The sequence below is a fragment of the Mangifera indica genome, chromosome 8 (assembly GCF_011075055.1).
Source record: "Mangifera indica cultivar Alphonso chromosome 8, CATAS_Mindica_2.1, whole genome shotgun sequence".
NCBI classification, from domain to species: domain Eukaryota; kingdom Viridiplantae; phylum Streptophyta; class Magnoliopsida; order Sapindales; family Anacardiaceae; genus Mangifera; species Mangifera indica.
In genome coordinates this window covers 9,067,873-9,088,648 of record NC_058144.1, presented here as the reverse complement: position 1 = coordinate 9,088,648, position 20,776 = coordinate 9,067,873, and the positions used below count along the sequence as shown (strand labels likewise).

General features: G+C 36.5%; 5 protein-coding genes and 1 pseudogene across 10 annotated transcripts; 5 read left to right on the top strand and 1 right to left on the bottom strand.

Annotated features, from left to right (window-relative positions):
- Nucleotides 1-226: 226 nt before the first annotated feature.
- On the top strand, nucleotides 227-2,885 carry LOC123224487 (triacylglycerol lipase 2). Its single transcript, XM_044648166.1, has 8 exons — nucleotides 227-673; nucleotides 766-879; nucleotides 1,415-1,555; nucleotides 1,639-1,749; nucleotides 1,841-1,984; nucleotides 2,056-2,099; nucleotides 2,180-2,355; nucleotides 2,422-2,885. Exons 1-8 carry the CDS (start codon nucleotides 488-490, stop codon nucleotides 2,745-2,747), a joined length of 1,242 nt encoding a protein of 413 aa, XP_044504101.1. The 5' UTR covers nucleotides 227-487; the 3' UTR covers nucleotides 2,748-2,885.
- An 80-nt stretch (nucleotides 2,886-2,965) lies between these two features.
- Nucleotides 2,966-3,655, top strand: LOC123224488 (blue copper protein-like). The gene is made up of 2 exons (XM_044648167.1): nucleotides 2,966-3,144; nucleotides 3,229-3,655. Exons 1-2 carry the CDS (start codon nucleotides 2,979-2,981, stop codon nucleotides 3,528-3,530), a joined length of 468 nt encoding a protein of 155 aa, XP_044504102.1. The 5' UTR covers nucleotides 2,966-2,978; the 3' UTR covers nucleotides 3,531-3,655.
- Nucleotides 3,656-4,020: 365 nt separating this feature from the next.
- Nucleotides 4,021-12,851, top strand: LOC123223928 (uridine kinase-like protein 1, chloroplastic). 6 transcript variants are annotated; one of them, XM_044647418.1, is made up of 14 exons: nucleotides 4,023-4,350; nucleotides 4,790-4,881; nucleotides 4,960-5,029; nucleotides 5,393-5,511; nucleotides 5,596-5,692; nucleotides 6,325-6,404; nucleotides 6,891-7,088; nucleotides 7,525-7,608; nucleotides 7,734-7,794; nucleotides 8,152-8,212; nucleotides 8,531-8,624; nucleotides 8,740-8,812; nucleotides 12,211-12,267; nucleotides 12,369-12,535. In XM_044647418.1, exons 1-14 carry the CDS (start codon nucleotides 4,203-4,205, stop codon nucleotides 12,395-12,397), a joined length of 1,263 nt encoding a protein of 420 aa, XP_044503353.1. In that variant the 5' UTR covers nucleotides 4,023-4,202; the 3' UTR covers nucleotides 12,398-12,535. The 6 variants fall into 6 exon arrangements, with proteins under 6 accessions (XP_044503354.1, XP_044503353.1, XP_044503351.1 ...); XM_044647416.1 differs by having other exon boundaries at nucleotides 4,027-4,350; nucleotides 6,948-7,088; nucleotides 12,211-12,293; nucleotides 12,369-12,851; XM_044647415.1 differs by having other exon boundaries at nucleotides 4,027-4,350; nucleotides 6,945-7,088; nucleotides 12,211-12,293; nucleotides 12,369-12,851.
- Nucleotides 12,852-14,153: 1,302 nt separating this feature from the next.
- LOC123223944 lies at nucleotides 14,154-14,773 on the top strand (annotated as a pseudogene).
- A 792-nt stretch (nucleotides 14,774-15,565) lies between these two features.
- Nucleotides 15,566-16,635, top strand: LOC123223943 (uncharacterized protein At4g15970-like). The gene is made up of 3 exons (XM_044647442.1): nucleotides 15,566-15,622; nucleotides 15,735-16,061; nucleotides 16,141-16,635. Exons 1-3 carry the CDS (start codon nucleotides 15,566-15,568, stop codon nucleotides 16,633-16,635), a joined length of 879 nt encoding a protein of 292 aa, XP_044503377.1.
- LOC123223942 lies at nucleotides 15,694-19,287 on the bottom strand. The gene is made up of 4 exons (XM_044647441.1): nucleotides 18,844-19,287; nucleotides 17,978-18,363; nucleotides 17,600-17,746; nucleotides 15,694-17,411 (listed from the first exon to the last, which is right to left on the bottom strand). The coding sequence occupies exons 1-4, from the start codon at nucleotides 19,248-19,250 to the stop codon at nucleotides 17,302-17,304; spliced, it is 1,050 nt and encodes a 349-aa protein (XP_044503376.1). The 5' UTR covers nucleotides 19,251-19,287; the 3' UTR covers nucleotides 15,694-17,301.
- Nucleotides 19,288-20,776: the final 1,489 nt, after the last annotated feature.

Here is a 20,776-nt window from a genome sequence, read left to right as displayed (position 1 = left end):
ATCATGATTTACCTCATTAATTCTCGCCGTTTATGGTGAGACAACGCACGTCACAGTCCGGGGGCCCATAATATATATTTGTTTATATTTTTTAATCTGTGACCCGCCTATCCATTTCTGACTCTCTATAAGCTTGCCCAGTTTTCTTTCTCTCTCTCTTTTTTCTATATATTCCGTTTATAAGCTGCCTTTGCAAATCTGTTTAGCCTTTATCAGAAAAAAATCAACATATTTGAAAAAATTTTGGATCATCATTCATCAACTCTTTTGGTTCTTGTGCACATCATCTAGCTAATTTGTTGTTGATACGAAAGCAAAAGCTTCAGTTGGGACCTACGATCCCATTGAAAAGCTGCTCACTTTAAACCCATAAATCTTACGAGTCAGTTGAGCCGCGATACACAAACTCCAAGCAGTTGTGTTCCCACTCAGTGAGCCCTCTTCATTTCTCTTATATAAACGCTATATAGCCGAGATACGGCAAGATATGGCTCATCTCCGTGGCCTGTTGAGCTTCTGTATTCTACTTCTTCTGGTGGTTCAGCCCCATCAAGCATATGGCTCAGCCCGTGGCTCATTTCGCCGGACCAGAACTGATCCTGTAATGTTGCAAGAGAGTGGCATATGCGCTTCTTCTGTGATTGTACATGGCTACGAATGCCAGGAGATTTATGTAAGAGCTCATTTGAAATATTAGAAGAGGATCATATACTAATTTTTATATACGTAGATGAAAATTACTGACCCGGGCAAGTGTTTTTTCAGGTGACAACCAAAGATGGATATATTCTTAATATGCAGAGAATTCCAGAAGGGCGTTTTGCCAGTGGCAACACGATTAAGAAGCAGCCAGTGTTGATACAACATGGAGTCCTAGTGGTAAGTCATTAGTTTAATCAAAATGAGCTTAATCAAGAAGCAGGAGGGCGTTCTCACTCTTGATCACCCTTCAAGTGAAAAAGCTAATAATTTTAGGAAAGTTAAGCGATCAATGAAGATACAACCGAAATCAAGGTTTGTCAAGTGACCTTGTAGATTCCCAAGGCAATATAATCCTGTGACTCTTGTCCTTGTCCTCTGTTCTCTCCTTGTTGGTATTCTTAATTTCAAGAATCACGAAGGGCGGACGCATTATTTCTGGCTCAAACGAAAATGGGCCCCGTATTCAATTTATGTATGAATATTGCTTTCGCTGTGAGATCACATGCAGCGCATTCAGCACCACGTTTCTTCTTTGTCTGTTTTCTGAAGTGGGGAAAAGCCATAAGTTAGAGTCAAAGGCAGTCTGTCTGATACTTTGGCTGCTAAATTTGTGGGTGTTTGTGTTACATATATATATGCATTGTTTTGGGTGCAATTTTTAGCTGTGTTTTGGTCACAGAGACTTGAAAGGTTTCATTTGTTGTTGGTACAGGATGGAATGACATGGCTTCTAAATCCACCTGAACAAAATCTGCCTTTGATTTTAGCTGATAATGGGTTCGATGTGTGGATTGCTAACGCTAGAGGAACCAGATTCAGCCGGCAACATACTTCCCTTGATGCCACTCAACCGGTTCTTTCACCTCTCCTCTCATGCTCTTTGTTATTTTGATTTGTCTATCATTTTGATTTTTTATGCAAATTGTCACATGACAGGAGTACTGGAATTGGTCATGGGATGAATTGGTGACCTATGATATGCCAACCTTTTTCGATTATATACACAACCAAACAGGGCAAAAAGTTAATTACGTTGGGCATTCACTGGTAAACACATTGAAAAACATTTGCTAAATTAAACTATCTAATTTGTTTTAATTAAGTTGATCATTAGTTGAAATTAACGTTACTTTAACAGGGAACTCTCATAGCTTTAGCATCCTTCTCCGAAGGTTTACAGGTGGATAAGCTGAAATCAGCAGCGTTGTTAAGTCCCATTGCTTATTTGAGCTACATGAACACAGCTCTTGGGCTTCTTGCTGCCAAAGCCTTTGTTGGAGAGGTCCCTTTCTTTGTCATTTCTCCATGATTATCTTCTAAAGTACTTCATAATTTTTTTGTTTTTTCCAACAGATCACTACGATAGTATTTGGCCTCGCAGAGTTCAATCCGAAAGAGTAAGATTCCTTCTTACACAAACTGTTATTTAATATAAGCCTTCAAGTTATTAATCAGTGGCCTGTTTTCTAAACAACAGGCAACCTGTAGAAGGCTTTCTCAAGTCACTCTGTGCTAATCCTGGAGTTGACTGTTATGATTTATTATCCTCCCTCACTGGAATAAATTGCTGTCTCAATGCTTCAACCGTCGATCTCTTCCTCAAAAACGAGCCTCAATCAACATCAACCAAAAACATGATTCACTTGTCTCAGAGTAAGTCCATTTCTGGTAAACTAATACAAGCTAAAATTCAATACATTCTTACACATTAAATTTCAGCTGTTCGGGATAAAGTGATTGCGAAGTTCAACTATGAGAGACCTGACCACAATCTGATACATTATGGGACACTCACACCGCCAGCTTATAACATCTCCAACATCCCTCGAGACATTCCTCTGTTTGTGAGCTATGGAGGCAACGATGCGCTTTCAGACGTTAAAGATGTTCAGGATTTACTCGACAGCTTCAAGTTCCATGATGTAGACAAGCTCAGCGTTCAGTTCATAAAAAATTATGCCCATGCAGATTTTATCATGGGGATTAATGCTAAGGATATTGTGTATAATCAAGTTCTGTCTTTCTTCAAACGTCAACAGCCATAGTCGGCCCCCAAAAGGCCAGAGTTTAATTTACTTTATAATAAATCATGCCTTATAAATTAAACTCTGTGTCAACGTCCAGAAATGATGGATATGATGACTTTGTTTCAACGCCAAGCTTAATTCAGTGACATTTAACCATATAGATTTTGCTTTACGCCCAATCTAAACACTACTATATATATAACAAGCCATCGACTGTATATTGTAATTATTGATGATTATACAGAGCAAATGGAGCGAATGTGCAGGGTTTTCTTGGCATTGCTGCTTGGTGCAATATTCAGTAAAGAGGCTTCAGCAGCTCAACATGTTGTTGGGGGCAGCCAGGGTTGGGTTGAATCTGCAGATCTCAGTTCGTGGGCATCCGGGGAGACATTTAAGGTCGGCGATCAACTTGGTAAAGTTCTCGAGCTAATATTTTTAATTAAATTAAGATTTCACTATCAATTTCATTAACGAAATTTTCGTAAATTCCGGATAGTTTTCAAGTATAGCTCAGGGCTTCACAGCGTGGTTGAACTAGCGAGTGAGAGTGCCTACAAGAACTGCGACCTGGGAACATCATTGAACTCTATGAACACTGGAAATGATGTGGTGAAATTGGACAAGCCTGGTACTCGTTACTTTGCTTGTGGCACATCAGGCCACTGCGACCAGGGCATGAAGGTCAAAATCACCACGGTTTCTGGCAGCGCCCCATCTACACCATCAACTTCCGGAGCCTCTGCGATCACCCCATTTGCTTCCATTTTGGTGGCAATCGGTTTGCTTTATATGTTATGAGTATGTTAAATTTTAAGCGGTTCAGTTACTGTCACAATTTAATTTGTTTCTAAGTTTGAAAGACTAGTGATAAAAATATTCATTTGTTTGAAATAAGATTGGCAGATAGCTTTGTGTTTGATAAATTTTGGAATTTCTTTAAATTAAAAATAATATAACATTTAATTATATTATACAATTAAATATTATTTAAATATTCAAAATTAAATATATAAAATATTGTTCCATTTATAAACAATTGATCAGTCTAATAATCATCCAGATCAAATTATATTTTTTATCAAATCAATAACCAATCTAATTTAAAAAATATTGGCTATGAATAATAAAAGTGAAAATCGTACCAGCATATTCTAAATTTTTATTCTTAATCGTTTGGTGAGGAAAGAAAATATATGTTTATTCTTATTCCAAATATTTATTATTAATTGTTTGGTAAGTGAAAATAAATAAATAAATATTTATTTATTCTTATTCTATTTTCTTTTATACGCAATTTAAACGTCTAAATATTGAAATGCTTGAGAAGCCGATCCGATGAGCATGAGATTCTCGTGAGAGAAACGCCACTGAACAAACCAAGTAACAACAGCTACTTTATTGTGTTGAGTCATAGTCCTCACCATTGGCTTGTGTTTGCTTAATTGGAGTCAGAGGGAAAAGAAAATCAGAATGCCTGAAGAAACCATTTCGATAGACTACGTGATGGAGAAGGCTTCCGGACCTCACTTCTCCGGCCTCCGCATCGACGGCCCTGCTTCATCGCCTTCGGCTTCCGCCGCAGCCGACGTTAACGCTCCCAAACAACCCTTTGTTATCGGTAGATCACTCTCTTTTTAATCACATTTGAAAAAAATTTCGAAATGATTATTATTTATTTATTTTGCTTTCAGCAGTAACTTTTTTTAAGTTTAAATTAACCGAAGCAAAAGCTCAGCTTCTTGTTTTCGTTTTCTGTTTCTACTTGGACAATGTTTAGACTGCTTCAGTTTTGGAAGAGAATTTCACGTTTGATTATTAATGATAATTAGTATCTATCTGTATATTGAAATCCTTTTTTCGTTAATGTTAATACTCGGATTAAATTGGATAATCTTAGACTTGTTTTACTCTAATAACATTACTATTTGTGCTTTACAATTTCATTTTTACTTTCTTCTACGTTGTGTTCACGTCAATTAAATATTTTCTTTTGTACCTTTTTTTTCCGTATGAATTTGATTATTGATTGTGTGGGATTATCTACTATAAATGTTTAGGAGTCTCGGGTGGTACAGCTTCAGGTAAGACCACGGTTTGTGATATGATCATCCAACAACTTCATGATCATCGTGTTGTCCTTGTCAATCAGGTCTGTTTTCATTGCTTCTTTTGCTATTTTGCTTGAAGTTTCCAGTTTCAGATTTTATTTTATACGTATATTATGCAGGATTCATTTTATCGTGGTTTGACACCTGAAGAATCAAAACATGTAAATGAGTATAATTTTGATCATCCTGGTACTTTATCAACTTTTTATTTGAACTTTATTTCTGTTTTTTTTTCCTTTTCATTCATTACTTTACCTAGTTCATGTCGGTATTGGAGAGAACTAATGTGGGAGGACGTACTTGTCATATGTATGTGCATATTATGTATCATGTCATATGTACATTTGTTATGAAATCAACTGGTTATGGTTGCAATTGTTTCGATAAAAGAGAAAATAAGTGATGTTTGGCATGATATTATTGAACGGACACACATAGAACGTTTTACATCCTTAATACGTAATACTTTCTCTATTAGGAAGTCCGGACAACACTATTCTTAGAGGAAATTTTCTACTTCTTGTTTGTAATTATATATTAATCTTTTTGTAGATGCTTTTGACACTGAGCAGCTTCTTGATTGCATTAAAACGCTCAAATCTGGGCAATCTTACCAAGTTCCGATTTATAATTTTAAGAAACACTGTCGCTGTTCTGATAGTTTTCGGCAGGTATTTACTTAACAACTTGCAGACTCAGTATAGTATTTTCATCAAATCAGAGTTATCCTATTTTACTCTTAAATTCTTCACTAGGTGAATGCTTCTGATGTTATTATCCTGGAAGGCATACTGGTTTTCCATGATCAACGTGTCCGCAACTTGATGAACATGAAGATTTTTGTTGACGCAGGTTTGAACCCTTTAATCAGTTTTTTTTATCTTAGCCACCAATATTAATGTATTTCTCATTCTCCTGGTTTCATTTGTATATTTGTTATGATCAATTTTGATGTCATGGCTTTATAATATAGAAATGTGGAAATATGCTCCGTGTGTATTTAGCAGTCCGATGGCCCTGGATAGTTATTTTTAGGGCATTAATTTCTTTGCCATTTACCAATTTGATTTCCTAATAGGATGTTCTCTAAAATGGTAAATTAAATATTAAAAGGAAAGACTAAAGATTGTGCACTTTTCAAATATAGGCTCTTACGATTCATGTATCTTGTTATAGATTGTAAAGATATACTTTATAGGTGTGCCTGTTTTAAGGTTAACTGGACCTATTTTGCTGAAATGTTAAGCAAGGTTTGCTTTGTGTATGTGTGCACAAGCACATGTATGTCTTGACAGAGACCTGCATGATTGGGGTGGGGGTGTAGGGGGGTTGTTGTTGGATCTCTAGAGAGTTAACTTTGACAGTCTAATGGGAAAAGCAGTTGTCAAAATGTTTTTTGTTGCATTTCTCTCTTCCTCTACCTGCTTGCTTGCTTGCTTGCTCTGTTATTCCTGTTTATAATGATTGACTTTTATTGAGTGTAGATGCTGATGTGAGGCTTGCTCGTAGAATTAGACGTGACACAGTTGAGAGGGGTAGGGATGTAGACTCTGTTCTCAAACAGGCAAGGCTTTTTTGATATTTTTAATTAACATACAGAATGATTTAGTTAACTTTCATTAGGAATCTATAGGGAGTTAATTTGGATGAAGCCTTGGACCTTGTGTTCATGCTCCTATTTGTCTGTGCTACTTGACCTTATGATTTATATATTATTATAAAGGAGCATTTTGAGTATCTATAGAAGTACATAACTTGTTCAATATGCTGTTAAGTATTTGGATGTATATGTGAAATCCTACTCTTTAGGAGTCATCCAGAAGTATAGAAACTCCTAGTTTGCCACTTGAAAAACTGACCATGTGGCATATGGACTACTGCATAAAAATTTTAAAAAATCTGTCTTTCATCTCATGTATGGTTCTAATTTCCACAGACACTATAATCTTGCTATTATTGGAAGTTATCTGCATGCCTTTTTAGTTATAATAGTTTATACTTCTTATGGCATTTCAAATTGTAATTACATTGTGAACATTCTGTTAGTTAGCAGTATGCCAAGTTTGTGAAACCTGCCTTTGAAGATTTTGTTCTTCCATCAAAGAAGTATGCAGATGTAATCATACCCCGCGGAGGTGAAAATCATGTTGCCATAAATTTGATTGTGCAACATATCCACACAAAGCTTGGGCTGCATGATCTCTGTAAAATATATCCCAATGTCCATGTGATTCAGTCAACATTCCAGGTATCAATTTTTGTGTGTAATGCTGCTTTTCTTTTTCCCTTATGTGCTATTAGGTTTATTTCTGTAAAGAAACAGAAATATGGCATCATATGCCTCCACTTGTTAATACTAGAACAGCTATTTTCTGTTTCTGAGCCAGTGTCCGTCACTTTCACAGGACAAAGACCTAAGTTTTACTGGTCAACAGTTCCTGGATTACAGTAATTTAAGATATGCCTGATGTGATTGGAAAATATAAAAGCATGTGGATTGTGCTGATTTGGTTTCTGCAAGTACTTTAGCAGGCAGGGTTTTTGCACCATGACATTTTGATGGAAATTCTTTCATTAAGTTTCCCTTTTGACTCTGCACTCTGATGTGGTGTCTTTTTTTATTGTTTACATGTTTGGCCTTAGTACTTCTTTAGTTATATCCTTACTAGAGACCCATGTTTCAGATTAGAGGTATGCATACACTGATACGAGACAGGGAGATATCAAAGCATGATTTTGTGTTTTACTCTGATCGACTTATCCGTCTGGTAATCTTATTTCATAACTTGGCTAATTCTGTAGTTTAACTGAGCTGTTTCATTTTTAGGCCTTGAAATTTTAGTTCATTCATATGGTAAAATATATTAGTGGTTGTATTGATTTTGACTTCTAGGTTGTGGAGCATGGTCTTGGCCATCTTCCATTCACTGAAAAGCAAGTAGTTACTCCTACAGGTGCAGTAGAATAATGTATAGCGAGATTAAGTTCATTTTTACTGTGTTCTTATCTTTTACCCCCATCCTAGAAATAAACATCAACTTCATGAATTTGTGTGTCTCTAATATTTGCTTTGACATTTTGTTCACTCTGAATCCCTTGGAACTCTATCTCTCTGTCTATTTCTGCTTCCCTCCCTGTAATACCTCCTCTTCTTCTGTTCCCACATTCCATAAACATTCATAAACTTTTTGAATTTACTTATGTCCCTACAATTGGCTTGATAAAGTTTGAGCGGACTCTCTGTTCTTGCATGCATTTTTATTGTGCTTGTACATACCATAACTTGGAAAAAAATTGTTATTCTTTTTCAGGATCCTTTTATACTGGGGTTGATTTTTGCAAGAAGTTGTGCGGAGTCTCCATTGTTCGTAGGTGAAACTTCGTGAGGTTTTCGGTTTGTTAGTTATAGTTGCACAGCATTGTACTTGGATCTTGCTTTATGATGTCAATATCCATCTTATGCCATGTGATAATTATTAATTCGGTTTCTAATCTTCAGTATGTCCTTCTCGAAGCTGGACATGAGCCTTGATAGGGGAATTTCCTGCTTTGTTGAATTTTAGTGACTTAATTTATCTTGATACAGTGGGCTGGCCATTCCCATCCCAAGTGGTGGCAAAGGCTCACTCTCTAAACGCGACTTGAGATCAGATGTCGGTATTCTAATACATTCCTCCGGTTATGTTGTAGTGGTGAGAGCATGGAAAATGCATTGCGTGCATGCTGCAAAGGAATTAAAATTGGAAAATTTCTGATTCATCGTGACGGAGATAATGGTAAACAGGTAAATAAGATTTCTTTATAGCAGAAAAGATTACCAGAGTTAGAGTTGCATCCCTTGGTACTGAAGGTTGTATAAAATTAATTTTAGTCTTCAATTTGCTCACCAATATGATCAGTTAATATATGAGAAGCTTCCCAAGGATATTTCAGAACGGCATGTCCTGCTTCTTGACCCTGTTCTTGCCACAGGTAACTTCTCTTTATTTCCCTGAAGTTTTATTGTCATTTTCTTCTTTTTGTTATCTGACATACTGTATTGTGCCTAAATAGGCTTAGAAATGTAATTTGCTAACAAGAAACCTTTTTGTGGTCCTCATATCTTGTTCTTTTGTATTTATTTATTTTTCCTTATCCTCTTCTGCCAAAAGGCTTTTCTTTTTTAACTGACGGTAGAAAATAGAGAGTAAAGAAAATCTCAGCCTTTTTTTTGACAATTTTGAGAATCACTGCTTGAATGACAGAACTTATTCTTTTTCATTGCAACTACAGCAAGTAGCTGCTATTTTTTGATTTATTTGTGGTAGAATCTTTGTATTACCATTTTAAGCTGTGCTACTTGGAATCACAATCTTCAAAAGATGTCTTTGTTAATATGTAATGGAAAACAGCACAAAAGATTAGGGACGAGGTACTCGCTATGAAATAACCTTGAGAAAAATATTCTATATTGAAAAGTGAATTTACATCAATACTTATATGAATTTCTAAATCCTAGAGTAGGAAATAGTATATGTACTTTCTTAGTTTTACTAAGATACAATCTCCTTAATTATCCCTAATTATATCCTTCCTAATTTAGAGATACAACTCATATACAACTCAACACTCCCCCTCAAGCTGGAGCATACAAATCATATGCACCAAACTTGTTACAAATGAATTCAATACGAGGACTCCTAAGAGACTTAGTAAGGATATCTGCAAGCTGATCATTAGAGCTGACATGGTTGGTAGTTATACACCCTGATAAAATCTTTTCTCGAATGAAATGGCAATCTATTTCTATATGTTTCGTTCTCTCATGGAATACTGGATTAGAAACAATATGAAGTGCTGCTTGGTTATCACACAATAGCTTCATTTGTGATATATCTGTAAATTTTAACTCTTGAACCAATTGTTTCAACCATACAAGCTCACAGGTAGCTAATGTCATAGCGCGATATTCTGCCTCTGCACTTGATCTAGCCACAACATCTTGCTTTTTACTTTTCCATGAAACCAAGTTACCACCAACAAGAATACAATATCCAGAAGTCGAGCACCTATCAGACGGAGATCCTGCCCAATCAGCATCAGAATATCCAACAATCTGAGTATGACCTTTATCTTCATAGAGTAATCTTTTTCCTGGTGCTTTCTTAATGTATCTTAGGATCCGAATAGCTGCATCCCAATGAGAATCGCATGGAGATTGAAGAAATTGACTGACAACACTAACTGGAAAAGAGATATCTGGTCTTGTGATAGTCAAATAGTTGAGTTTACCTACTAACCTCCGATATTTCCCAGGGTCTACAAGTGGCTCCCCCTGTCCTAGCACAAGTCTAGTATTAGGGTCCATAGGAGAATCAATAGGTTTACAATCCAACATCCCAGTCTCCTCTAAAATATCCAAAGCATACTTCCTCTGAGAGATAATAATACCTGTCTTAGACTGAGCAACTTCTATCCCAAGAAAGTATTTAAGTGTTCCCAAGTCTTTGGTCTGGAAATGATTAAATAGATGTTGTTTTAATTGATTGATACCCTCCTGATCATCACCAGTAATAACAATATCGTCGACATAAACAACCAGCTAAATGCACTTTCCTCGCGACGTGTGTCTGTAAAATACAGAATGATCCGACTCACATCGAGTCATACCAAATTCTTGAATAACTGTACTAAAGCGTCCAAACCAGGCACGTGAAGATTGTTTTAGGCCATATAGTGAGCGTCGAAGTTTACAAACCAAATCAGACTCTCCCTGAGCAACAAAACCAGACGGTTGCTTCATATATATCTCCTCCTGAAGCTCACCATGAAGAAAGACATTTTTGATGTCTAACTGAAACAAGGGCCAATGACGAATGGCAGTCATAGATAAGAATAACCGAACGGAGGACATCTTAGCCACTGGAGAAAATGTGTCACCATAATCCAAACCATAGACCTGAGTATAATCTTTAGCGACCAATTGGGCCTTGAGACGATCAATAGTATCAGGAGGACCAGTCTTGACTGTGTAAACCCAACGACAGCCGATAGTGGAATGACCCGGAGGTAATTTCACCAATTCCCAAATACCATTATGATGTAATGCAGTCATTTCATCCACCATTGCTTGCCTCCAACCTGGATTAGAAAGAGCCTCACGAATAGATTTAGCAACTGAAATGGAGGATAAAGAGGACACAAAGGCATAATATGGTGAGGATAAACGGTGATAACTAAGAAAAGTATAAATAGGATGAGGATTACGAGAGGATCTTACAGCTTTACGGATAGCAATAGGAAATTGGTCATCAAGATGTAGGACCTCAGCCGGGCTAGAGGCGGCAGCAGGAAGTGAAAGAAATGGAGTAAATGCACCTGATTTTGAAGATCCTTCACTGGCCATTAATAAAAGAAAATTAACAAAATCAACACTGTGGGACTGTTCCGGCGAACGACGACGGCGACGGCGACGGACAGCGAAGAGACTATGAGGTGATTACTCGTCGGAATATTCCGAGTTTAACAGTGCCGGTAGTGTAGCCTAACGCGCGTCGGGAAAGCAGATCAGAGATGACGATTCGAGATAGAAACAGCCGGAGCGTGACGCCGATTCCGATGACCGATGACGATGAAGTCACCACAGACAGACTCGTCGGCGTCTTCTGAGAGGACTAGAAGAGGCGGTGTCGATGCACGCTCGCCGAAGAAACAGATCGACGATGGAGGTAGTCAGACTTCTGCTCGGCGCGTGAATCGACGGATGGCGGCTCTCTTTTCAGGGAATTGTCGGTGAAGTCGTACTGATCACAATGGTGTAGACACGGCCACCGGAAAAGGATAGAAACACGGTGGTCGGAAAAGAACGCCGGAAAAGTTCGTCGGAAAATAAACCAAGGTTACCGGAAAAATTTTAAAAGCCTAAATTGGCTCTGATACCATATGAAATAACCTTGAGAAAAATATTTTATATTGAAAAGTGAATTTACATCAATACTTATATGAATTTCTAAATCCTAGAGTAGGAAATAGTATATGTACTTTCCTAGTTTTACTAAGATACAATCTCCTTAATTATCCCTAATTATATCCTTAATTATTCCTAATTATATCCTTCCTAATTTAGAGATACAACTCATATACAACTCAACACTCGCTATTGATTTGTTGATAATTGCAAGCCAATCTTTCCAGATCTGAAATAAGGGTGCAGAAATGATGCATTGCTTGCATATCTCAGCCCTTGGTAAATCCATGTGCTTGCCGATTTTTACAAGCCGGCACTCTGCTAACCAAACTACTAACATATTATAAGTGGGCACTATTATGTTATTGACAATATACCATTAACCTATATGATGATTGAAACTGACTTTGATGGTTTCTTGTAGGGAACTCTGCTAACCAAGCTATTGAACTACTCATACAGAAAGGAGTACCAGAATCCCGTATTATATTCCTCAACCTTATCTCTGTGAGTAATTTTTGTTACTTTGATACTTTCTATGTTCTTTGTTTTTAATATACTGATCTTATGGTTTAACTTCAGGCTCCAGAAGGAATTCATTGTGTTTGTAAAAGGTTTCCGTCTATGAAAATTGTCACTTCCGAAATTGATGTTGGTTTGAATGAAGAATTCCGAGTAATCCCTGGTATGGGTGAGTTTGGTGATCGTTACTTTGGCACTGACGACTGATGATGATGGTTGAAAAGTAGAGGTAGATTAATACCCACTGTCAAAAGAGGGTGGCTTTTACAGAAATTATAATCAATATGACAAAATGAGGGAATCCTGTGTTTGTATAATATACTACAGATACTGTTTAAGCTCTCCAATAATTCTCATCATTGATTTGTGTTTGCATTGCTGCAACAATCTTCAGTGATGAATGAGATGGCTTGCTTTCGATGTAGCCTTACGTTTCATGCATTGCTATACCCTGTTTTTAATTTCATGCAAACAGCTTCACTTTCTATGCATTGCTCTTTCATTTCTTTTATGGAAAGGTCAAGAATTTCCGACTGTTTTTTACTTCCAAGGCTCTCAAGTATTTTTCCTGTCAAATGATTCATAGAAAAGCTCAAGATCCCCAGCCTCGAGATATTGTAAGATCAAGGCTGAAAGATTATTATGAGCTAGGTCCAGTATATGAAGAGAGGAGAGATTGCATAATGGTGAGGGAATTTTCCCATGGAACAAGTTTGACCTTAGACGTAAAATTAGCAGAGATGGGAAACTTTCTCCTATTCAGGCCGGAATGTTGCCTGAAAGTTTATTATCTCCAAGATCAAGAGTACTATTGTCTGTGCACTTCTTCAAGGCTGCAGAAACTTCCCCAGAAAACTGGTTGTTGTTGCTCAGCGTCAGGAATGTAAGTGAAATAGAACCCAATTTGCCCAACGCACCCGATATAGGTGAGACTAGCTGTAATTGTTCCTTTCATTCCATTTTTAGAAAGGTAGAATTCCTGTAAGAATGATAAATTTCAAATGGAGTCCGGGATCGATCCTGAAAAAAAATTATTATGGAGTAGAAGATATTTCAGAATTTCCATCCAGCATATTGTAACTCAAATGCAAATACTCTAACCTGCAGTTGATGCAATTTGACAAGCCCTCGCTGAATTATGTCATCTGGCTGCTAATCTTGTTGAACGGCAAATCAAGCGAACGCAAATTGCAGAGCTTGCCTAGCTTTTTCAGTAATTTGCCTTTGATAAATGAATTCTCTGACAGATCAATGCTTTGAGTGAATTGCAAATCTGCAAATTGATGAGGAACCCCACCCTGGAGCTGATTAGAGCTGAAAGGGAAGTATCGGGGAATTGAAGGCATTATTGGAGAGATCAAGTACTGAAAGAGCTGTAAGATTAACTTGTGGTAGAGACTGAGGAACAATGGAAAGTCGACAACCTGATTGGTGCAATTCCGAAAGAGATGGAAGCACGTTCACAGCTTGAAGCCAATTAGTCTTAGCCTTATTGAGATCAATACTTCCCAAATTTAGGTGTTCCAAAGAAGAAAGATCTGTTAACCAGTGTAGCCCAATCTTATTTGATTCAACTGTTTTCAATTGAATAATACTATATATATATATACTCATTTTGAGTATACAAATAGATATATATTTAATGCATATTATTATATGATTGAGTATTATTTTATTATTAATTTAAAATCATTCAATAACTTGATAACACATCAAATTTGTGTTTATTTATGTATTCAAAACAGATATACAATTTTATCATTTTCAATTATTGTCCATTCTCTTTGTTTTACCAGCTATGATTGCATCAATGACCCATTTTTGATATTTTCGAATCTATTTGTAATGTCGATATTTTTTAAAGGTGATGAGAGAGACATCAGAAAAGTACTTAAATTTATTCAAGACTCCAAGTTTCTAGGCACATCTCACTTCTACTCGGGTCAAAGTTTTCACTCAATCACAAGATGGATGAAAGAAGTGTGGAAAATCTCTCGCTAGTTTTAGAATTCAACATTAGGAACAAGAAGGGTGCTCAACTCCGTCCCACACAATGTACTGCTATCGACCCTACCAGGGAATATCTATCTACACAAGTTCAATCAAAAGACAGGGAGGATTCCACAAAAGCATGAAATTTTGATTGTACAGAGATTGAGATTGCTTCTTTAAAGGCATGTCGTATTGATGACCAAGAAACTACGAAGAAGCAAGCTTCAGCGCTCCCCAAGACAGCAGAGCCATCATTGTGGGAAGGAAGAAAACATCCTACTCAATGCGACCTTCATTCCCTTGTTTCATCGTGACACCCCCCACCCACAAGCACCTTTTGACTTGGGGGGAACTAGAAAACACCTTTCGGTTTCCCCTTTTTGCTGGCCCTTGTTTCCTTCCTTAACAAGCCCTCAAGCCCCCTTTGTGCTACTTTTCTCATAAAAGTCACCTGGTTAACCCCGAAGGACTAATTCTATGTTAGAGAATGCTATAACGGTAATTGGGTCATCAAATGAGGTAATGTTAATGGTGAAATGATGGGAGGAGAGAAATAAATTTAAAAAAAAAAAAAAAAAAAGATTTTAAAAATAATATAATTATAATTATGGAGTGACAAATTGATCATCTAAACTTTATTAGTGATTGATAATTTAACTTTATTAGTAATTGATTTTTGTCTTAAAGGTGGAAAGTATTTTTGTTGTTATATTTACAAAGAATAAAATAGTAATTTACATTAAAATAAAATAGAATTTCATTAATCAAAGTGAAAGACGTATATTCAATTTTTCAAAAATATTATATACACAAATACTAAGTGAATAAAAATGATGATGTATTACTATGCGATTGAGTGTTTTTTAATTTTTAATTCAAAATCATTTAATCATACGATGATATATCATTATTTATATTAAATTTTGTGTATATTGTTTGCACGTTTGATTGATTTTTTAAACTAAAAAGTTTTTCAAATTTAGAAAGTAAATAATTGTCCCCTCATTAAAGGTGGTGGGAAATAGTCATTGCATTTGGTTTTCCTTTTTAATACAGTATTATCTTTGGTAGCTTGGAAGGACTTTGGTAAATTTTTTCTTACTTACTTTGTATATACATTTCCTTCTCTAGAGTCATTAATATAATGAAGCTGTGCGTCATGAAACCTGTAGATGCCCCAAAGTTGACATTGTTTGCAGAAAAAAATGGCGTTGAGAATCATAAAGTCTTCTTGTTGTCTCATTTTTTTGTTAATCATTCTCGTTATGCTTCTTTCATACAACTTCTCCAAACCTGCAGCAGGAGGGATCGACTTTCAACCTGTAAGATTTTCTTTAATATTTTATAGACATGATTAATATTTCACATGTCTGTTTGACCCTACCACTGGAAAAGAAATTAAGTCTTGTCTATTTTGTTTATTTGTTATAGCAGGAGTCGGGAAATGCTGGGTTGAAGCAAATACTCAGAAGGGCAGCAATGCAAGATCGATCTGTCATATTGACCACTGTTGATGAAACATGGGCAAGGCCTGGCTCTGTTCTCGATCTCTTCCTGGAAAGCTTTCGTATTGGCCATGGAACCAAACACTTTTTGAATCACTTGGTGATTGTTGCTTTGGATGGCAAGGCCTTTCAGTATTGCAAATCCATTCATTCCCATTGCTTCTTCCTTGTCACCACCAAAAAGCCATCGCTTACTCCTCTCAAGTTCAAGTTATTTAAACAAGTGGTTGAACTGGGTTACAATTTGTTTTTCACAGTAAGTTTGGTTATGCTAATGACATGATGCGTCTTGTTGTTATTTTGATATCCGAAGCCTGACAATTTTGCCATTTCAGGATGCAGACGTGATGTGGCTTAGAAATCCGGTTTCGCACATCCCTGACAAGAAGGAATTGGTAATTGTGTGTTATTTCTACTCAATTGATCCACCAAGCATTAGCAAGGTAGAAGAAGGGGGATTCTTTTACTTGAAAGCTAATGAAATATCACTGGAGTACTTTAAGTACTGGGAATTGCAAAAGGTTTTGTATCCAAATTCTCAAAATGAATCTCTCTGTGAGGCTGCTGTAACTTATCCTTCCTTGGAAACGTTTGGTGTTGGAACTGAATACCTGGAGGAGTCTCATTTCAATGGATTCTGTCAGCCAAGAAGGAACATGAGTCAAATAGTTACCATACGGGCAAACTGCTGTGACAGCGTTCAAAGTAAGGTGCATGACATGAAGCTGCTGCTTGAAGATTGGAGACACTTCACAGAACTCACCACAGAAGAAACTAGTGTGCAAGGATCATCGTTTGCATGGAGAGCTCCAAGCAAATGCAGGGCATAAAGAGAATTGTTCCTTACATGTCAACCAGCACAAGTTGTTCCTTGAAGCGAATTGGCCTACTTAAACAAACAAAGATGAGACAGTGTTGAAAAGAAACACAGATAATTCAACATATGAAATTCCCCCAGTCAGACATGGCTATACACCTGACCTGAAATATTAGGATCATCAATCTGCTAAAGGCCTAGGCCATCCAAGATACTAATCATAAGTGCTCTTTTTGTCTCATAAGCTTCTAATAATACAACCATATCATAGTCACCACTGCCATAATTCAGATTTCAGGGTCTCATATCTCCGATTTCATCACAAGCATAGTGAGCTCCCATATATGGGCAAGAATTTAAACTGCACAAAGTTAATTTCTGCGCACAGTTAAAGCTCCAGATAAAAGATTCAAGAAAAATAAGTATAGGTACTTCTCACTAGCACCTTTCCAAGAAAATCTGGGCAAAAAGCCAAACCATATATTAACTGAACTTCTATAAGTTTAAAGGAAGAATAAATTTCAAGTAAAAGAAATCATTACTTTGCATTAAAAAATTACGAGGCTGGGAGTCAATGAAACAGCAGAATTAGCTTTATACAACTTACAAGAAATAAAAGCCTCTCAAAATCAAATTCACAGCAGATAGTTCTACAGATACAATACATGGTCAAATGTAGTCAATAAGGAATGTCTCCTTCAGGCAGCTCCCAGTTATCTTCTTCTTCTTCCATCTTGTTTGTTGATGGCTCTTCCCTGTTCTGTGAAGAAAATCTTCCTCCTGGGGCGCCTGATCATGTGGTGCAAAAAATGAGAGGTACATAATCACTTTGAATGCAATTTAAGGATAAACAGGCAGAAGGAATTTTATAAACCCGCTTATAACCACAAGAATTCCACAACACCACCAGATATTAATATGTAAAATTTATCTAATCTATATACAGAGTCAACTTAGAGTGGCATTTTGTTAGGTACCTGAGTAGTGAGCGGGGCGACCAAGTATCCTCCTTCCTACTTTGTGGTCGTGTGAATGGAGGTTTCTGTTTGTTAGGCGTACACCTGGGTTCCTGTTGTGTTCTTTCTCAATGTAACAGTAAAAGAAACTGAGATGAGGGAGAGAATATCATTCCCACTGTACTGAATCTATTACGCAATAAGATTAATAAAATGTCTGCATTTCTATAGTCTTGGCAATTACAGACAATAATGCTTCAAAACAGACATCGCGTCCAACAAAATAACCAAGTTCGATTAAAACAGAAATAAAACATGAAAGGGTTCACAAGTAAAGCATAAACGTTCCAGCAACAGGCCACAATACTCCAGCTTATGAGAGGCTGGTCCTCTCCCTCTATTCCTTCTTCTCTTCTCTCCTAATCCCCTCTCCTTCTCCTCCCCAGCCCTTATCATTTGACTCCTCACTGTGGCTCCACCAATGCTCATGTGCCAGCTCAGCTTCTAATATCTTTAAAGTGCCTTTCTTTCCCAGCAGATCCCCATACTTTTGCTGCCTGTCTGCTGCTTTTGCTGCTCCTGAGTTGCCGCCATCTGGAGCTCCTCCAGACTGCTCACCAAAGTTATCAACGATATTGCTTCCCCCTGTTTTAGAATTGCAGCTCTCTGTTCCCATAGTGGCCTTTCCAGTGGTATCTTTACCGTTTCTATCTGCTAATTCCTCAGCTTGTGTTTTCAGCTTTGCCTTCCTGCCTCCTCTCTTCTTCTTCACGTAAACTCGAGCTCTAACACATTTCAAGACACTTATAATATCACAAATTTTTAAGTACACTTCAGAGATTCCCTAATCAAATACCAGTTAATACAACTACCAGCACCTTGCAATTTGAAGAACCATGGCAGCTATGTAGAAAATTAACACACAAAAACACAGACATAATTACAGCAAAGAGAAAACACAAAAGCCAGCATTTTCAACATGCTAGCTCAGACATAACAATGAAAAGATAAATATGAAACCTATACTTTCTTTCTTATAAGCATTTTTGGAACGGAAACAGAAATATGGAAAATTTGATCATTCAACTGAGCCACATTAAGAGGTATACCACTCTGTTCTTGTAAAGTTCTCCACTTTATCATAACAATTGCACAAGTTACTTATCTCGGTTAGAACAAATTTTCAGCAAACATTAAATTTAAACAAATCTTTCACACCCCTTTTTATCAAACAAACAAAAAAGAAATAAGAATCAAAAGCAAACCTTCTACGATTGCACTTAGCAGCCTCACGGGACTTTCTCTTCTTCTTATCCTGCTTATTCTCATAAAACCTCCTTCTTTTACACTCTTGAATGACACCCGCTCTCATGACCTCTCTTGTAAACCTATTCAACAGCTTTTCTTCCGGTTCATTCTCATCGAAAATCACCTGAACATTGCATGCAGATTTAAAGGAAATAGTATTTGCATATACAAGAGAAGAACATAGAACAGAGGCCAATTCAGCTGATAAGAGTGAAGAAGTCGAATTGTGGCTCTCTTGAACGACATTTGAAAGTAAAGCGTTTTTAAACAATTTAACAAGAAAGAGAGAGTTGGGAGGGTGATGGTGATGAAGCGGGTTTGAACGTAAGATGAAGGAGAAAAAGTTGGAGAGTGAGGTCGCCATTGATGCTCACAATTTATGCTTTGTGTTGCGGGTTTTGTCGGCCTTTACTCAAGTCATATCTTGTTCTGTTTCGGTCATGGGTTGACCCGGTATCGGCCATGCTGTTTTGAATGCAAATTGAACCGAATATAGGGCCCCGTCAGAGCAAAATCAGATTTGGAACCAAGTCAAGCCCGGCCCAAAAAGGAGAAACCAATCCTTCCGAAAATTATGGGTTCGAATTTCAGTAAGTAATGGGAAAGGTTGACCAACAACACCTCTGACTCAGTAAACTTTTGAATCAAACCGAAATTTTTGGCATAGAGAAAAGCATCTTTGAAATCAATCTGACTTAAATGTTAACTAAATTTAAATCAAACTGAATTTTCGATCAACTGATTTTGAATTGAATTTGAAAGAATCATTTTATTTTATAATTTTTTTTCCAACCTTTTAAAAATTAGGTTTAATTTTTTATTAAATTTGTATTTTTTTTTTGAAGGGTTTCATTTGGTAAATTAATTTTTAATAAAAGAAAAACCAATAACCGAACCAAATATCGATTTTTTAATATTTTTAAATTAGTATTTGAACCAATTTTTTAGTTTGATTTTTTATTTAAAAAGCAATTCAATTTTATTATCAAATAATTTTAAACACCCTTATCAATAAATAACCTCATTCTAATACAATAATTATTTTGTATTAATTTAAGTAAATAATAAAATTATATATATTAATAATCATTTAAGCATTAATAATAATAATTTATTATATAATTAATTAATTTTAAATTAAACATAAAATATCGTTCAACCATACTATAAAAAAATTTTCCATCTACAACTCTCAAGAATTTTCACTCAATTATTCTTTTTTTTTAACAAAGAATTATATTCCAATCGGATTACCACTTTGACTCAGTCATCTTCTTTTGTTAGGTTTGAACTTGAATCTCTCATGCCGTCCACGGATTACCGCAACCCAGAAACCAGTTGCTCTGTCGTCTTGTCAATTCTAATTAATGCGGCGTGAATTTGTAAAATCAATTATATGGATGCGGTACGCGTCGAATTCATAGGTGGAAATCATGCTCCTTGTTTTGTTTGGTTTGTGTTGATTGGTTGAAACTAAAATCTGTGATGGGCTGATGTGACGACTTTTCAAAGCCTTATCAAAATGAAGCATCATTATCTCCTCTTGCCGTCACACATAATTCAGTAAATCAACCATCAGCAATACTTCCAAACAGTGAGTCAAGTCTTTTCTTCTACATTACTTGTCTAATTTTTTTGTCTTCACCGTTGAGAGTTGGATTGGGATGGTGGATATTTAGAATCCATATGGATGTGGACACTACGCCACTAGGAAATCTGACTGTGTTTGTGGTCTACTGCTTCATGCACCGCCTCTGCTTTGTCATTGGCCTGGATTCCCATTTCTGCACTATCTTTTATTACGGAAACAAAAAGGAGGAAACTCAGTGGGATTTCAAATGAGCTCAAGGTGTTTGATCGTATGCCTGTGAGACTGTTGGATGCGAAATA

Bases quoted from the DNA above. Each gene is read 5' to 3' on its own strand.
- LOC123223942 (XM_044647441.1), bottom strand. From the start codon at position 19,250: ATGGCGACCTCACTCTCCAACTTTTTCTCCTTCATCTTACGTTCAAAC. The intron at 18,364-18,843 runs GTTTGCTTTTGA...GAAATGTGTTAG, and splicing joins GCTAAGTGCAATCGTAGAAG to AGCTCGAGTTTACGTGAAGA. The intron at 17,412-17,599 runs GTACCTAACAAA...CCACATGATCAG, and splicing joins TCGCCCCGCTCACTACTCAG to GCGCCCCAGGAGGAAGATTT.
- LOC123223943 (XM_044647442.1), top strand. From the start codon at position 15,566: ATGCTTCTTTCATACAACTTCTCCAAACCTGCAGCAGGAGGGATCGAC. The intron at 15,623-15,734 runs GTAAGATTTTCT...TTGTTATAGCAG, and splicing joins GAGGGATCGACTTTCAACCT to GAGTCGGGAAATGCTGGGTT. The intron at 16,062-16,140 runs GTAAGTTTGGTT...TTGCCATTTCAG, and splicing joins GTTACAATTTGTTTTTCACA to GATGCAGACGTGATGTGGCT.
- LOC123223928 (XM_044647413.1), top strand. From the start codon at position 4,203: ATGCCTGAAGAAACCATTTCGATAGACTACGTGATGGAGAAGGCTTCC. The intron at 5,030-5,392 runs GTACTTTATCAA...ATCTTTTTGTAG, and splicing joins GTATAATTTTGATCATCCTG to ATGCTTTTGACACTGAGCAG. The intron at 7,609-7,733 runs GTAATCTTATTT...TTTGACTTCTAG, and splicing joins CTGATCGACTTATCCGTCTG to GTTGTGGAGCATGGTCTTGG.
- LOC123224487 (XM_044648166.1), top strand. From the start codon at position 488: ATGGCTCATCTCCGTGGCCTGTTGAGCTTCTGTATTCTACTTCTTCTG. The intron at 2,100-2,179 runs GTAAGATTCCTT...TCTAAACAACAG, and splicing joins GCAGAGTTCAATCCGAAAGA to GCAACCTGTAGAAGGCTTTC. The intron at 2,356-2,421 runs GTAAGTCCATTT...ATTAAATTTCAG, and splicing joins CATGATTCACTTGTCTCAGA to CTGTTCGGGATAAAGTGATT.
- LOC123224488 (XM_044648167.1), top strand. From the start codon at position 2,979: ATGGAGCGAATGTGCAGGGTTTTCTTGGCATTGCTGCTTGGTGCAATA. The intron at 3,145-3,228 runs GTAAAGTTCTCG...AATTCCGGATAG, and splicing joins TAAGGTCGGCGATCAACTTG to TTTTCAAGTATAGCTCAGGG.